This window comes from Echinops telfairi, unplaced genomic scaffold (assembly GCF_000313985.2).
Source record: "Echinops telfairi isolate 266 unplaced genomic scaffold, ASM31398v2 ScPeMD7_7468;HRSCAF=8506_0, whole genome shotgun sequence".
NCBI lineage: Eukaryota > Metazoa > Chordata > Mammalia > Afrosoricida > Tenrecidae > Echinops > Echinops telfairi.
Genome location: NW_022111369.1, coordinates 48,906,071 through 48,922,841, shown reverse-complemented (window position 1 = coordinate 48,922,841; position 16,771 = coordinate 48,906,071). Strand labels below are relative to the sequence as shown.

General features: G+C 41.8%; 1 protein-coding gene across 2 annotated transcripts in view; it reads left to right on the top strand.

The window, feature by feature from the left end:
* SLC4A4 (solute carrier family 4 member 4) overlaps window positions 1–16,771 on the top strand; it is a 348,568-nt gene that overhangs the window by 308,602 nt on the left and 23,195 nt on the right. For both annotated transcript variants that reach the window (XM_045284208.1, XM_045284209.1), the window contains one exon: window positions 15,627–15,805. In XM_045284208.1, the coding sequence (XP_045140143.1) occupies window positions 15,627–15,805 (179 nt within the window). The remainder of the gene's footprint in view (window positions 1–15,626; window positions 15,806–16,771) is intronic.

Below are 16,771 nucleotides of genomic sequence, written 5' to 3'. Positions count from 1 at the left end.
AGAAAGATACAAGTAGGCAATAGTTGAAGGACATGGGAAAGTAGTTGAAGGACAGGACGGGAAAGGTGTAGATATCATAATAATCAGGAACCAGGAGAGGAAGAAATTGAAAGCTTTGGACAAAGAGAAGAAGATCTTTAGATTTTTAGATTTGTGTGGAGAGGAGTTCGAGAGTGTGTGACTAATTATTGAACTCTTATTAGAGATTCGGCTTAACAAAGCTTTGAATTTGGGGCATTGTGAGCCCAGTATTAAAATAAACATCTGTATGAGTTTTGAAATCCATAGAGGATGGCACAGAGTATGGCAGAAAGGAAGGCCATGGAACTTGGGTAAAATCATAAGGAAGGCAAATCCCTGTGCTGACAAAGCAGCACACATGTGTCATTGGGGAGGCAGGGCAATTGGATTTGGTTTGCTGGTATCTGTTGGAGTATTTTTGTAACGTGTTTAGGTGTGTAGCATTGACTTCTGATTTTGTCATATACAGTACTGCTAATGTAAAGGTGGGCGGTTGGAAGTCACCGGCTACACCGTGGGAGAAAGACATGGTGGGCTGCTTCCAGGAAAGTGGCAGCTTTGGGAATCATCCAGACAAGGCCTACTCTGTTATTCATAGGATCTCTATGAGTTGGACTCAGCTCAACAGAGCTGGATTTGGTTTTGCGTTTTTATAAAATGAGTTAATAATGCTTTCTTCCTACTTGATCCCCTATCTCGTTGTCTCAGAAGAACATAGTTTTCTCTTTTTTCTGCTTATTTTAAATGTTCCAGCAGGCTTAAAAAATTGTCTGGATCGGGTGTATTTTGGGGTAACATTTTAAACCTAGTATCTATTGTTGTTTGTTTGTTTGTTTTTGTTTTTATTGCTCAGAACAGACACAGTAAAATAGACACCAATCCAACCGTATTACGTGTACCACTGGGCTTGAGATGTACCACCATTCTTCCGGTCCTTGTCTGAGTTGTTCCTTCACATTAATGAAAGTGCGCTGAGGTGGTGGTTGGTAGGTACTATCGAGGAGCTCGGGCTTAGCGTGATCCTCTGTACAACAGAACAAAGCGTGGCCAGGTCCTGTGCCATCCTCCCAATTGTTATGTTTGAGTCCATTGTTGCAGCCGCCACGTCAATCCACTGAGTTGGGGGTCTTCCTCTTTGTTGGTAAAGCTATATTTTACCACGCATGTTGTCCTTTTGCAGAAACTGGCCTCTCATGATTCTATATCCAAAGTATGCGAGGCAAAGCCTTACCACCGCCCTTTTAGGGGGCATTCTGTCCGTTCTTCATCCAGGACAGATTGGTTTGTTTTTCTAGCAGTCCACAGTTTACTGTCAATTGAGTCCCACATTGATAGAGCTTAAAAGCGCCCAGTGCTCAAGGCAGCTAGTTAGTTATTTGTTTGTTTCTTCTTTTTACTAGTTAAGCTACTCTATTGTCTGGTCTTAAGACTTTGGGAGGATGGTTTTGGCTTAAGATTGGTTTAAGATTGTAACATTGTATCAGAGTAAGAGTTTCAGGGATTAATGGAAATGTCATGGCCCCAGTAAATATGGAGTCCATGATCATTAAAAATTCTGACCTTCAAAAAAATGAGGAGCTGATGCCAGGTCCTCAAGGAAAAAGAAAATATTTTGGAAAAGATGATGACAACATATGGAAAGATGTGTTTGACACAATGGATGGATGTATGGATTGTGGTAAGAGCTGTAAGAACCCCCAATTTAAAAAAAATCCGACTTTCATTTCTACATTTCGATCAGGATTGCTCTCTGAGCAGGATGTTTCCTAATGGAAGCTGGCACCCCTGGCTCAGACAGTTAGTCGTGGAGGCAATCTCCATCTCTGCCTCCTAGTCCTGCAGCTTCCTCGGCCTGGCTACTAGACTGAAGGCACTAGGTAACAAACTAGGAGGCAGTACAGACGCACTAAGTGCATTATGAGGCCAGTGGACCGGGCAGTCTCATGAAACCATAGCCCTGAATCTTGAAGCTACAGAACCAAAGCCAATGGGGTACTTGATCGTACATAAGCAGCCTTAGCAGCTAGTATTGAGGTGTGCCCATGTATTTGTGAGATTGTTGCAAATGTATCCATGCACAGTTTTTTGCCAGTGTGTTAGACAGGGTTCTCTAGAGAAACAAAACCAGAATGCTAATAATTTTATATATATTTATACAGATAGATAGATAACATAAGAAATAAACAATTAATTAAATTATAAAGCAGTACAAATGGCTCAGTGCAACTCACTCCCGTGAGACAGTTGTGAGACACTGGCAGTCCTTCAAGTCTTGAGGGCCGCCAGGTAGTCCTCTGTAGAGCAATTCAGGCTACCCAGGCACAGGCAGCAAACAGCAAGGCCATTCAACAGTCAGCCAGATGACAGGGTCTGACAGTCCCCAACTCAAGAGATGTACATTCCAATGGTGTGGCGAAGCAGGTCTTGAAGGAACCTCAAATTACAGTGACACAGTCCACGGGTTAGGTGTCCCACAGGTAGTGTAACTTGCAAATGGAAGCACAGAACAAGCAAGGGAGCCGCATACTGGTCTGATGATCAAAGAGACAAAAAAGGCAAGGCTTGCCCAGCCATTTATCTCTCTGCCCTTCAATTAATCCCACGTGTTTTTATCGGCCAGGTAGGCATAATAAACTAACTACCTCAGCCAGTAAATGTATTGAAGAGTATAATAATAAGCTATGCACTCCTACCCCTTAATCAAGGCAGTATTTCTATCAGCATTAACCCTGCCAACATCAATCTCTCTCCATACCCCACATAATCAGTAATAAATGTTGTTCTTTATGTATTTGCCGTCTCTTGTCTTTGTAGAAAACTCCAGAGTCCACAAGAAATCTATATGTAATGGAGGAATTTAGCAAAGATGTAGAGGTCAAAGTCAATAAACAAAAATCAGTTCATTTCTATGTTTCAGCAAGGAGACGTCTGAAAGGGAAATGAAGGGAATGATATTTACAATAGAATCTCAGTGAATAAAGTATTTAGGAATAAATATGTCCCGGGACATGACAGTCTTATATAATGAAACAGTAGACCACTCCTGTACCATATGTTTTGATGGTTATAAAACATTCAGATTGACTTTTTAAACGAATAACATATTGTTGAATTTTTAAAATTCATGTTTACAGTCTTTGCTTTTAACAAGGGTGTAGTCTATTTAAACTGACAATCATCATTGGTATCTTTGGATCCTTTTCTACTAGTTATGTCATTTAAAATGTCTGTTTGTCTCCCTTTTCCTGTGTTCTCGTCTCTTCTTGCTCTTTCACATCTGTAGACTTGAGTTTTCCTCCTTTCTGTCATCACCCACCCCTGGTATGCGCTGTATCTCTTCTTAGTTTTGTTGCTTATGTTTTTGTAGTTGTGTTAGTTCTATTATAATATGCGTATCTTGTTTTAATGTAAAATTTTGTTACTTATATGCACTCTTCTCAGCAGCGTAAGACTAGAGTGTTCTTTATTGCCAACGTGGGGCTTTTCTGGATGGGACTTTCTACCTCTGAAAAGAGGTACAGCTCGGCAGTCCCCTAGGGGAAGCCCCACCCTGACCTGTAAGGTTCCCGCGGCAGCCCTGGCTCCAGGGCAGTGAGCTGCACATTGTCATCTAGTAGCCATGGTCAATTTACTCCTCAGGGTCTCCAGAGAAACGGAACCAGCAGGTTTCCGCTCCAATAAAAAGTTACAGTCTTGGAAATCCACAGTTGGTGATTGGAATGCAAAAGTTGGAAACAAAGAGGAAGGAACGGTAGTTGGAAAACATGGACTTGGTGGTAGACATGAAGCTGGAGATCGCATGATAGGATTTTGCAAAACCAATGACTTGCTCATAGCAAGTCATTTACTTTTTCAACAACACAATGAGCGACAATACATGTGGACTTCCCCAGATGGAATACACAGAAATCAAATTGACTACATCTGTGGGGAGACATGGCATGATGGAGAATCTCAATATCGGCAGCTGAAATTAGGCCAGGAGCCAATTGTGGAACAGACCATCAAGTTTTCTTTTTTTGGAAGCTGATGTTTCCTTATTTCCACTACACTTACTTTCTTTTTCTTTATAAATCATTTTATTGGGGGCTCATACAATTCTTATCACAATCCGTACATACATCAATTGTGTAAAGCACAGGATAAAGCTGGAGAAAGTGAAAACAAGTCCGCAGAAGCCAAAATATGGCCTTGAGTCTGTCACATGAATTTTGAAAACATTTCAAGAACGGACTTGACCCATTGAACAGTAATGACAGAAAAGACCCGGTGAGCTGTGGGAGGACATCCATGTCATCCTCCATGAAGGAAGCAAAAGGTCATTAAAAAAACAAGAAAGAAAGAAATGATGAGAGTGGGCATCTGGAAAGACCGAAAGTTGTTCTTAATCACAGAGTAGCTAAAGAGAATGGGGGGAAGGACAGCTTGAGAAGACAAAGTCAATATTATAGTGAAATGTGCCAGCACTTTGAATTAGAAAACCAGAAGGGAGGAGCTTGCTCAGCATATTTGAAACTGAAAGAACTCAAGAAAAAAATTAAAGGTTGGAATTGCAATTTTGAAAGATTCTCTAGGCAAAATATTGAATGATGCAGGAAACATCAAGAGAAGATGGAAAGAAGACAGGATCACTGGACTAAAAAGCACTTGTCAACAGTCTACCATTTCAGGAGGTAGCATATGAGCAAGAACCAATGGTGCTGAAGGAAGAAGTTCAAACTGCATTGAATGGACTAGCTGAAAACAAGGCTCCAGCAATTTATGGAATACCTATTGAAATGTTTCTGCACTCCCTCACCTATGCCAGGAAATTTGGAAAACAGCTACATGGCCAATTGACTTGGAAAAACAATCTATATTTGGGCCCATTCCAAAGAAATGTGGACCATCTATTCTCAAACTATAGAGTGATATCCCAACACAAGTAAAATTTTGGTTAAGATCATCCAGCAATGGCGGCAGGAGTACATTGACAGGGAGCTGCCAGAAGTTCAGGCCCGATTCCGAAGAGGACGTGCACCAAGGGAGATCTTGCTGATGTCAGAGGGATCTTGGCTGAAAGCAGAGAATGCCAGAAAGTTATTTACTGTGTTTCATTGCCTATGCAAAGGCATTCAACTGTGTGGACCATAATAAACCGTGGATCACCTTGAGAAGAATGGGACTTCCACTGAATGTTTTAAAATCACAAAAGGTGAGCATCTGGGTTCTATCTCTCACCCTACTTGTACATTCTGTATGCTGAGCAAATCATCAGAAAAGCTGAAGCATATGAATAAGTGTGTGACATCAAAATTGTGAGAAGGCTTATTAACAACCTGTGGTACGCAGATGACACAAGCTTGCTTGTTGAGCGTGAGGACGGATTGAAGCACTTGCTGATGAAGATCCAGGATTTTAGCGTTCAGTATGGATTACAAATGTAAGGAAGACCAAAATCCTCACAACTGGACCAGTAAATAGCATGATGTCAAATGGAGAAAGGGTTAATGTTGTCAGGGTTTTTGTTTTACAAAATCAGTGCTGTGGAAGCAGCAGTCAAGAAATCAGGAGGTGTATTGCCTTAGCTAAATCTGCTGCACAAGACCTCTTTGGAGTCTTGCAGCGCAAGCATGTTTCTTTGAGGACTAAGATGCTCCTGACCCAAGCCATGGTATTCTCCATTGACAGAGTCGCCAAATCAGTGAACTCAGACTTAGGAACAATTGTGAGATGGCACAGGACCGTGCAGTGTTTCCTTCGTTCGTGCATCCAGTCGCTGTAGGTTGGAGCTGACTTCAGGGCACCCAACAACAACAACAGCAACAACAACATAGAAATCATAACATTTTGATGTTCCCTCCCTGCTCATGGAGTGTTCCTGGGCCATGGTGACTAGCCTTTGAACCATGGAACCTAGCTGTTCTCCTTTGGATGAGGAAGCTTTGCTTAAGAAATTTTCCTGGGAGGTCTCTGTACCGTGAATACTTCCCCCCCCCCTCCAATTATTGTAAATATATAAATGACATTTGTCAATTCTACATTTTTCTTGTGCACAATTCAGTGACACCAATTAAATCAGTATCTTTGCTTCTCCCTTTTTCTTGATAGATGGTGGACATATCTTTTTCTGGACATACAACTCTAGTTTGAAGTTATTTTCTTTTAGCAATTGGAAGCCGTTTTCCCACCAGTTCTGACATGCATTGTTGCATTAAAAAAATGAACTGTCAGTAGAATTGTCAAACTTTGTCGTTTCTTTTGGGTGCTGTTGTGATCTCTCATCTTGTCTTTATTCTGGTGTTTCCTACAGTTTGCATAGGCATGGGTTTATTTTTACTGGATGTTAGTTTTACTCGACTTTCTGAAGCAGAAGATGAGTTGTTCTTTCGATTGTGGAGGATGGGTTTGTTTGTTTATTTTTTTTACTTTTAAATTTCTAGTGTACTTTTCTGGAATTTGAAGTAAAAATTACTTGTCTCTTTCCATCTTATATTCCTGTTTCTTCTAACCTGTTTTTATATCTCTCATCCTCTGATGTTATATAATCTCTTATCTATGTCTTTAAGTTTTGCTTTTAAATTTCTAGTATACTTTTCTGGCCTCTCAAGGGAAAATTGCTGTCTCTTTCCAACTTGTACTCCATTTTCCTCTAGCCTGTTTTTTTTTTTTTTTAATATAGCTCATCCTTTGGTGTTATACAATCTCTTCATATCTATGACTTTGCTAATTTTCTTAGAAATATTTTTAGAACTTTAGATTAATTTCTTTATTTTCCTTGTCAAACTGATCCAGCAGATGTTTTATTTAAATGTTTACATTGTTTTCTTTTAGACATTTTATTTGCTTGCTTGTTTCCCCACTGATCAATTTTAATACTCATTGGCTTCTTATTCTTTTTTACATTTCTATGCTTGGCTTTGTGGCCAACCTCCACAGGAGGCCAGGACCATTTTAAGCTGCATTTTTGGCTTAGACTTTGTCAAACTACAGGGCCAATGTGTCAAATGTGAATTCCACCCCCAAAACCGACATGATTACAGATTATGGTTAGGAATACTTTGGGGATTTTATTTCCCTCCTGATATTGTACCTATTGACCAGATGAAGCCAGGCATGCTCATTGTCTTTCTCTGAGAATTTTTATTTTTTACTTCTTGACCAACTGACCAGTTTGCGTTGTGTAGGGTATTCTTATTCATGAGCTTCTCCAACATATACCTCCTCATCCAAGGCTCTTTGGCCCCTGGAATTCAGATGGTAATAAGAATCTTTGCCTGATTAGCCTAAGAATTGGCACAATCTTTATGAGGGCTTACTGTCCTGTGGACACACACTTTCTTCTTGTCATTATCTTTGCATGATTCTCCTTTCCTTTCCTGCAGACATGCTATCATTCTTCGGGTGATTTCTCAATTTTGTTTAGCATGTGTACATCTGATGTACTGTCATACAGTTAAAATTTAACCAGAACTATAAGAGAGGTACACAAAACTGGATTATAAGAGCTTTAAAATATTAATGAAAATATATTAAGTAATGCCTGAAAAAATCAATAGAAAGTTATTTAAGATTTTATATATATATATAGCGTTTCTAGCTTACCTTGGTGCTGGAAATGGATATTCCCTAAAATATAGGTATTTTGAGAAAAACAATTAGAAATAAAATTTGGCTTTATAGTTGGTGCAATTTGTTATGTATGTTTGGAAGTAAATGGCAACTCTTTCCTCATTTTTTCTTAATCATAAAATTTTAAATTCAGATTTAGAAAATTTAGAACCAATAAAATATAGAATTTTATTGTTATCATCCTGTAGAAAATATAGGAAAGACCAAGTAGATTAACATAGGAGTCGAGTGTGTATAAAATACTTTTCATTATGTTTCCAATTGCTTATTTAAAACCAGATAAAGATAGTTACTGAATAAGTGCCTGGTCTTGTGCCACAAATCTAATGACGCCAGTGGACATTTCATCACGCATCAAAGGCTTTTCCCTCTGGAAATTGTTTTCTTCACAGTTTGTTACCAAAGGAGAGCTCGTGAATGTGAAAATTGGAGAATCTGTCTAAAAGTGTAAAGAGCCCTGACTGCTATGGAACTGACTGTAAAAAGGAACCAGTAGCAGTGATAGACGGAGGCGCTGTGATATTAAATGCAGCAGGGTTTGGGGTGGCATGTGCTTTGGCACCGTGTCAGGTTCTTCTGGCTGGCTGGCTGTTCTGATTGGGACGGGATCCACCCTTCCACTTTGCTGAACAGCTTGGTATTGATATAGGAACGCCAAAGCACGGGGCTGTTTTGGCCATCATTTGGTTAGCTGTGTTCCACATTCTCCCTGCAGAGCACTCAAAAGCAAACCCGGTGCCGCGAGGGCAGGACGGCTCCCAAGTCCGTCAGAGAGAGGAAGAGAATCTAAGTTTCTGATCACAAAGCTGGGGCTTTTCACAAGCGAAGGGGTTGTTGGGTTTTGTACGATTTATATTTTAGAATATTATAGATTTGTTGTGGGAAGGAGGAACAATTTAGGATAGATATCTGTATATATGAATTAGGTAATTTTAGCAACCACTTCTCTTATATCCTCTAAAGCAGCGGTTCTCAACCTGTGGCTTGTGACCCCTTAGGGTCGAATGACCCTTTTACAGGGTTGCCCCATTCATAACAGTAGCAAAATTACAGTTATGAAGTAGCAACGAAAATAATTTTATGGTTCGGGTGGGGGGAAGACCACCACAACATGCAGGACTGTATTTAAAAGCCACAGCATTAGGAAGGTTGAGAACCACTGCTGTAAAGAAAAATTCATTTATGTGAATTTCACTGAACGACTCCAGTCCTTGCTTTGTTTTGTCTTTATTTTTCCTTTCTATTTCTAGTCTCATAACCCTTGATTTAATGTCTAGACTTTTCTAATGGTTTAGTCATGTGTTAATAACCAGTCTTCCTTACTTCTCTTGAAAAGCAATACTTTTTTAAAGCACTGTCCTTATATGCCAGCATCTTATTTCCAAATCTTCATTGACCAGCCTTCACTCCTTGAACATCGATTTCTTCAAGGCACTTTGTCTTATAAATACACCTAAATTTAATTTCAAATGGTTCTGTACACGTCCCAGCCAATTCTATAATCAAATGAGCTGCTGGTTTCTCCTTAGAGATCTGGTGCTTTTTGCTGTTAGTTAATTCAACCAGAACATTCTCCTCCTCACTTGCCCATGATTACCACTTGTCAAAACCCTCCCATCCTTAAGTATTCAAATGCGAGCACTTCCTAGTGTGGCGTTCCCCTCTAATGCGCTGCATATTGTTCTCATCTTCGCGCTTGGAGTAGATTTGTCTCACTCTGCGGCACTGCTCCCAGGGTGTCTTTCTGCCATCAGAGTCAGGACAGGGGCTTCGTTTCTCTTCCCATCTCACATCCGAGGGATCACATCCGGATGATTTCTATAGAGTAGGCAAAACAAATGCGCATTGAAGAGTGTTACTATGTTAGACTATGGTATTATCAAAGCTGCTGTACTCCTTGCGGTGAGTAATAACTGGTAAACATGCAAAGGCACCTCCAGTGCTCACAGTGCTTGTATTGTCGGAAGCTGTGTTTAGATCCATCACTTCCGGAAGTTTCTGTGAGCACACTCTAGACCATAGCCAAACACGTCATCCTCTGGGTTTTTTGGTATATTTTTCAAACCTCTCCAAATTTCTACTTACAGTTCATTATACCTTGTGAGTCCTCTCAGGTGGGAGTGAGCTCCTGAGTGGGAGCGCGGTGCCCCATCAGCTAGGGTATTGTCTGGCTCCGGGTGTACTTCTCGGATGAATGTTTATTCTGTGTCTGTACATGTATGAATGTGCACTGCTATTAGTACCAAACAGAAATTTCAAATTGCTAAGCTAGTCTTTTTGTTCATAGATTTTGATTACTGTGGATTTATTCCTAAATGACTGCTGTTCTGTATTAACAAAGCATATACAATCTCAAAAAGAAAAATTCACTTTCTATTATTGTACTTAAATAACTTCCAGTTGCAGAATATAGAACTGTCTTTGTGTTTATATTGATGAAGACGGACTTTGTTAAACTTTCAGAGGCATGCTGCATCTTTGAACATTATAGTCTCTGGGTGGTGAAAATGCATTCAGCTGCTAGCCAAAAGGCTGGGGGGTTGCAGTCACTCAGAGGCACCCCCAAAGAAAGGCCTGGCTACCTACGTACTTCTGAAAATGTCCTCTGGAGCACAGTGTGACTTTGACACACAGGGTCTCCCTGAGTCCGAATCGGCTGTGTGTCGAACAGTTGGGTTAGATATTAAAGACAGGCATTCTAAGTTATGGTCTCCGCCCTGGAGGGACTTGGAAGATTTTCTCTTCCTATCGCCAATCTGGTTGGAAGGCATCTTGCTTTCCTTTGTTCCCTATACTTGTACATCCAAGTTTTCCAAATTCACTGCCATCAACTCGCTTTTGACTCTTCATGCCCCTCTCGGATAGAGTGGAACTGCCCCTGTGACTTTCCAAGACTGGACCTCTCTGTGGGAGTGGAAAGCCTCATCTTTCTTCTGTGGAGTGGCCGGGGGGTTGGAACTGTTGGCCTTGTGGTTAACAGTTCCCCTTCACTGGCGCATGCACATTAAATGAGTTGTGTCACGTTCCAGCCTCATCCAACCATCATTAACCTTATAAAGACAGGTGTTCTGTCCTATATGACGGGGCTTCAAGTAATTTGTAGGGACATGGATTTATGACATTTTATATATAAATAATGAAACTTTCCCCTGAACTTTTTGAAATCTACTCATATTCAACACAGGGCCCAGTACAGACTAGATGTTCGATAAATGTTTATGAAGTATTGGTTTTCCAAGCAAGGATATAACCAAATTAAAAGGCCCTGCATGTATTTCTGGGTAAGAAACAGATAGCTGGTCTTTGTGGCTGGAACATGGGGCATTATTAGTTTAATATGAGGTAAGAGTTAGTGGGACTAGATCCTCATAGGTTGTGTTTCTCAACCTTGTCATTAGTGGCATTCTAGGCTGGGTTTGTGGGGTGAGGGTGCCCTGTACATTCTAGGATGTTAAGTAGCATCTCTTCCTTCTGTCAACCAGACACCAGTAGCACCCTTACCTCTAAGAAGTGCTAGCTCAAACTGTTTCCAGACATAGCCAATCATTCCCAGTAAGGACCACTAATATCGAACCTTGAAATTGGTAGCATAGAGTGTATGGGTTTGACCTCTGCCCCCTGAGTACAGCAGGAAGCCTTTGAAGAGTTTAGAGCAGGCAAGTATCATTGAGCAGGGCCTTCTGAGAAAAGAGCAGCCTTCAGGACCCCGGGCTGCTGGAGTGGTGTGAAGAAAGGAGAATTTGAGCCCGGGCCTTGAAGAGAAAGGCCAGATATAAACACATACCAAGGAGTTGAAACAGAATGGGCACTTGCAAAGTGGCATTTATGGAAGGACAGGACTGGTCAAAGGTGCAGGAAACCCTCCAGGGCCCCATCACCGGGCCAGATCTAGGAGCCCCGCCCGGACAGAGTGGTTTGTTGTGATTTGCCTTAACCTGCTTGGTTTCCCAACTCGCTGATGGGATCCGAACTGCATTTTTGATGCTCTTCTGACAGCAGTAGGATGAATGGGAGAGAGACAAGAGGGGAGGGAGGTGGAGAGAGCAGCGAGGATGCCCCAGTGCACTCTGAGTGAGAGCTTAGGAGAGTCTGAAAAAGCCAGGGACCCAGGGGAAGAAGAATAAGGCCCAGATAAAAAAATCCCACGCTTTATTTTTGAAAAATGTGGTTTTCTGTATTTCTTCCAGTATTATTTCTGGAAAAAGTGCCAATATTTGAATATTATTTATATTCCATCCAAACATAGTCACTCAGATATTTTTAGCTAAAGGGACATATTAAGACGAGCTTGTTTCCATATGTATAGGTTGTTTTGTAGGAACAGCACTAAAATAACCCCTTGGGTTCTGTGGTCTTTATAGCAATAATTGAGGCACTGTGAATTTTGCAGCATATTTTTTACCACTCTGTTAACACCATGACTCCCTTGTGTACTGTATGTAGCACATGATCTTAGCATAATAAGCCTTGAACTTTGACATTTGGTACAGTGAATGTATTGCTTTCCATTTCTGACTCAGTCTCCTTAAATTCTTCACGTTTATCAATCATCTTTCCCCAATGCTATCACTTAGCTTAGATTATTACAGGGATCTTTTATAGCCTTTCTGTCTACTATTTTGACTATGTCTAATATATTTTCCACAAATGAAAAAAAGCGGTCTTTCTAAGGGAAATCTGTTTAGAAACCTTCATCCCTTCCATAAAACTTTCCAAAGTCATTAATTTACATTCCTTAAAGCTCTAATGTCTGTATCAGTATTTCTCACACCAACTCCATCTCATCTTTTCAACATGTTCCTGACTTTTCATCCTGCTTCTCATAATTCGTCTCCCAGCTTCCTGCAGCTGATGTTTTAGGACTCAGCTTAGATAATACTTTCTATGCAAACCAATTCTTATTGTGGGATGAGTTGGTACCCCTCCTGCATGCTGCTATGGCACTGTGCTTGCCTCTGTAGTCATTTTATGTCCAAGGCCTGGAATAGTGGCAGCATTGAGTGAAGGAATTAATATTTGCTGGTTTATCCAACAAACATTTATCTAGAGTTTCCTCTCTCTGATGGCACTGTGGCAGGTGCTGGGGTTTCTCTGGTGAACCAAAAGACTCATGGTCCCTGTCTTTAATGAAGCTTCGGGTTTATGAAGAAGAGGCATTCATGAAATAATCACACACATTGTGGCACGAGGGAGAGGTGGCAGTGATTTGGAAGAACCTGCCCCAGGCGTTGCAGAAAGTCCTCTGAGCCAGAGGAGGTTACACTGAGTCCAAAATTCTAATTAGGACTTAGCCAGATCAAGTGCATGTGACAACCACTGTTTCAAACGACTCTTGTTCAAACTACCACAGTCTCCTGCGTTACAGCTGCATCCCAATTGGTCACAGTCTTTTTGACCCTCTTCAGTCTATACTGAACACAGGAGTCAGAGTGTAGAACATAACGCGTCATGCCTCTCTTCAAAGCCCTCCAATGATTTCCTCTTACACTCAGTATCAAAGCCACGGTCAACAAGATTTAGTACTCAGTACCATTAATACACAATGAGAGCCAGAACTTGATGAGACTGCCCTGTTTTCCAGGTCTGGCAAGTTGTCTGCCTTTGCCAGGGTGCAGGCTTTCTATTTTTCTTTGCCTTGTTTAAGTGGGAAATATTTGCGTTTTCTCCTCTGCCAGGGTTCTGTTTTCCATGTGTCCGAGCTTTCATAGGCTGGGCTGCATCTTTCACTTACTTTAGTTGTGTAGATTATTTCCTTCCATAGACTGTAAGCTCAATGAAGGGAGAGGTTGTTGTCTGCTGAATTCACAGATGTGTATAACCACCGACTATTACAGAGCCACGGAACAGGTGATCGTCACACAGGATCACCAACACCTAGAACTGTGCCCTTTACCAAGTGGACTGTCAATATCTGTTGACAGCACGAATACCTGAGACTGCAGGGAGCCGATGGTGTTCCTTCACTAGACACTTTGAAGAACTTTGTTTCAGCTCCTCCTTACCTTTGCCCGTCTTCCGCCCTGCCATTTCCAGTTCACGCCATCACACTTTCCTGAAAGGAAGTGGCTTGTTTTAATGACTACGTAGCAGCCTCCTCGTCTCCCACGTCGGTTCATCCGCAGCCAAAGCTGCTTTGCTTTTTCCTGTCATCTCTCCTTCCCTGGGCTGAGCTCTCTGAGAACATGATTAGACCCACGTGTGCGAGCCAGGGGTGAAATCCTGGCATTTCTGGGAGAGGAGAGCAGCGTTCTACTAGTAACAGGACCTGAACGATAACAGTCCCTGGATTTCCAGTGTGAATCACATTCCCCCTTCTTAAAGCCACGCGCTCCATTCCCTTGGATTGGTGGTACTGCTGCTCTGGGTCATGTTGCTTCCCTGCTGTGAAAATGGACTGCTCTGTTTTCACAGACTCCACAGGGGCATTAAGCCTTTGCTTTCTTCATAAATAAAGCAGAGAAATATAACCATGGAATAACATTGTGGACTCCCTGAATAATGTTTACTTAGTGAATAAAGGCGCTAGACCCCTTGTTACAATGTCTGCTCCTCCAGTCAGTGAACGGCGTTTATTACGACCAGTGAGCAATGTTTGAAATTGGTCAGTTGTGATTAAGGCTGTGTTAATTTCTTTAATGAGAACATGTAGTTGTTTGTTCGTTTTAAGTATGAAGAACGGTGAGAAATGATCTTCTACAAATGTAGTCAAGATTGCTTTCAGATCTGGTGAATTGCACACTATTTCACATTGCCAAGCAGAGAGGGATGGTGCATGCCTTCAAGGGGCTTAATGAGGAGCAGCTCCATCAGTACTCCCCCTGTTACTAGTACCATTGATTGAGTCCCACTGCACAACAAGCACTACCATGTACATTTCTACTAAATGCTTTTCTTCTGTGGCCTCATTGGATCCCCCCAAACTCATCAAGGTAGACATACATCTCCACTGCTCAGGTTGCAACAACCGGATGAAGCCCAGCTGACTGGCCATGCAAAAGTGTTCAGTGAAGCTGCACCGCATCTAAGATGAACAGCTTTTCAAAGCTCTCATTGTGAAGAAGATGGCACGTGGCACTTTTGTGTGTCATCGTTGGGGCAAGGGGACAAAGAGCAAAGTGAGGAATGTGCAGTTCTTTCTCTCAAAGAGCTGATATTCCAGTTGATATTTTTGCCAGGTGAAAAATATGGCTCCGTTGGGTAATCTTAAGTCTATCCTGGGAAAACTGCTGGGTGGGAAATAGGAGGATTTTCTCTACAAAAGCTCCGTCTTCCTAGCACACTAGCCTATGCAACCACGAGGTGTCGAAGGGATCAGGTATAAGGCATCATCAGAACAAAAAATCTTACCATAGTGAATGATGGGGGGAGTGCGGAGTGGAGATCCAAAGCCCATTAGTAGGCCACTGGAGATCCCCTTGCAGAGGGGTCTCGGGGAGGAGATGAGCCAGTCAGGGTGCGATGTAACAATGATGAGAAATACAACTTTCCTCTAGTTCCTAAATGTTTCCTCCCCGCTCCCACTACCATGACTCGAATTCGATCTTGCAAGTCTGGCTAGACCAGAGGAGGTACACTGGTACAGATGGGAACTGAAAATACAGGGAATCCAGGGCGGATGAGCCCTACAGGACCAGTGGTGTGAGTGGCAAAACAGGGAGGGTAAAGGGAGAATGGGTAGGAAAGAGGGAACCGATTACATGGAACTGTGTGTGACCTCCTCCCTGGGGGACGGACAACCGAAAAGTGGGTGAAGGGAGACGCCGGACAGGGCAAGATATGACAAAATACCCATTTATAAACTATCAAGGGCTCATGAGGGAGGGGGGAGGGAGGGGAAAAATGAGGACCTAATGTCGGGGGTTTAAATGGAGAGAAAATGTTTTGAGAATGATGTACAAATGCGCTTTACACAATTGATGTGTGTATGGATTGGGATAACAGTTGTATGAGCCCCTAATAAAATGTTAAAAAAAAAAATCTCCATCTTCCTGCAGAAAGGTGCTGGCTATCACCTGGATCTCTTTTGGGTGGCCATCCTCATGGTGGTGTGCTCCTTCATGGCTCTCCCGTGGTACGTGGCTGCCACTGTCATCTCCATTGCTCACATCGACAGCTTGAAGATGGAGACAGAGACTTCCGCACCTGGAGAACAACCCAAGTTCTTAGGAGTGAGGTACGTAAGTCGGAGGAGAATAGCTCTTCAAACATGTTGTGCGCACACGCGTGGTAATCACCAGGGAAGATTTGGAGGAGAATGGGCTGGTGTGATTAATTTCTTTCTAAACCTTTTGTTCTAGGAAAGACTAAATTTGTATCAGAAAGGTAATCTTCAGTGATTTTTCTTTCAGTTTCCATTTGCTTGTTATACTTAAACTTTCTTTAATTAACAAAATGCTAAGTGAAGTCATGGGCAGGCCTAAGTAGGTCATCTGCTTTCCGCAACATGCAGGGCATCTGGGTGCTGTGGCACTTGCCCTCAAGGTCCTACCGATAGGAGGCGAGCCCTTGAATTCCAACTCTGTTGAGATTCCATAAAGTTCTTAAATCTACTTGTAGTTTTTACGGTTCTATAATGGGATAGGACTTCTTAGTTTTGAGTTTAATTTTTTTGTCCCATAAGCAAAAGAAACTTTGACCTCAACCCTCCATTATTAAATTTGGATAATGTGAAGGGCAAGGTTGAAGACCTTTATGCCCTGTCGAGTATTTTCCTCCTGTGTTTGGGGATGGATAGTTCATGTGACAGAACATCGTTTCCCACGCCACACAATAGGTGATTCTTTCCTGAGGGTTAGAGGAGGAGGGGTGTTGGACGAGAAACATATTTGGTGAAAAATAGTCTTGTTGTAGATTTAGAAATGAGTCTGATGGGGTTTATTGCCCTCCCGAAATTTCCATGAGCTGTTTGTTAATAGCATGTGGGACAATGTAATATCTGTCTCCAGTGAAAGAAGGTATAATTACACAACAGAACAGGTGACTTAAAAGTGAAGGGCTTCAAGAAGGGTAGTAGCCGATAGACTAAGCGGGAGGGAGTCTCCTTCCTTGCTTTTAAAAGGACAGAGTAGGAAGATCATTCACTTTTCAAGAAGTCATTTCTGTATTGCAATTGGAAGAAAAAACACATTACAGTGATGTT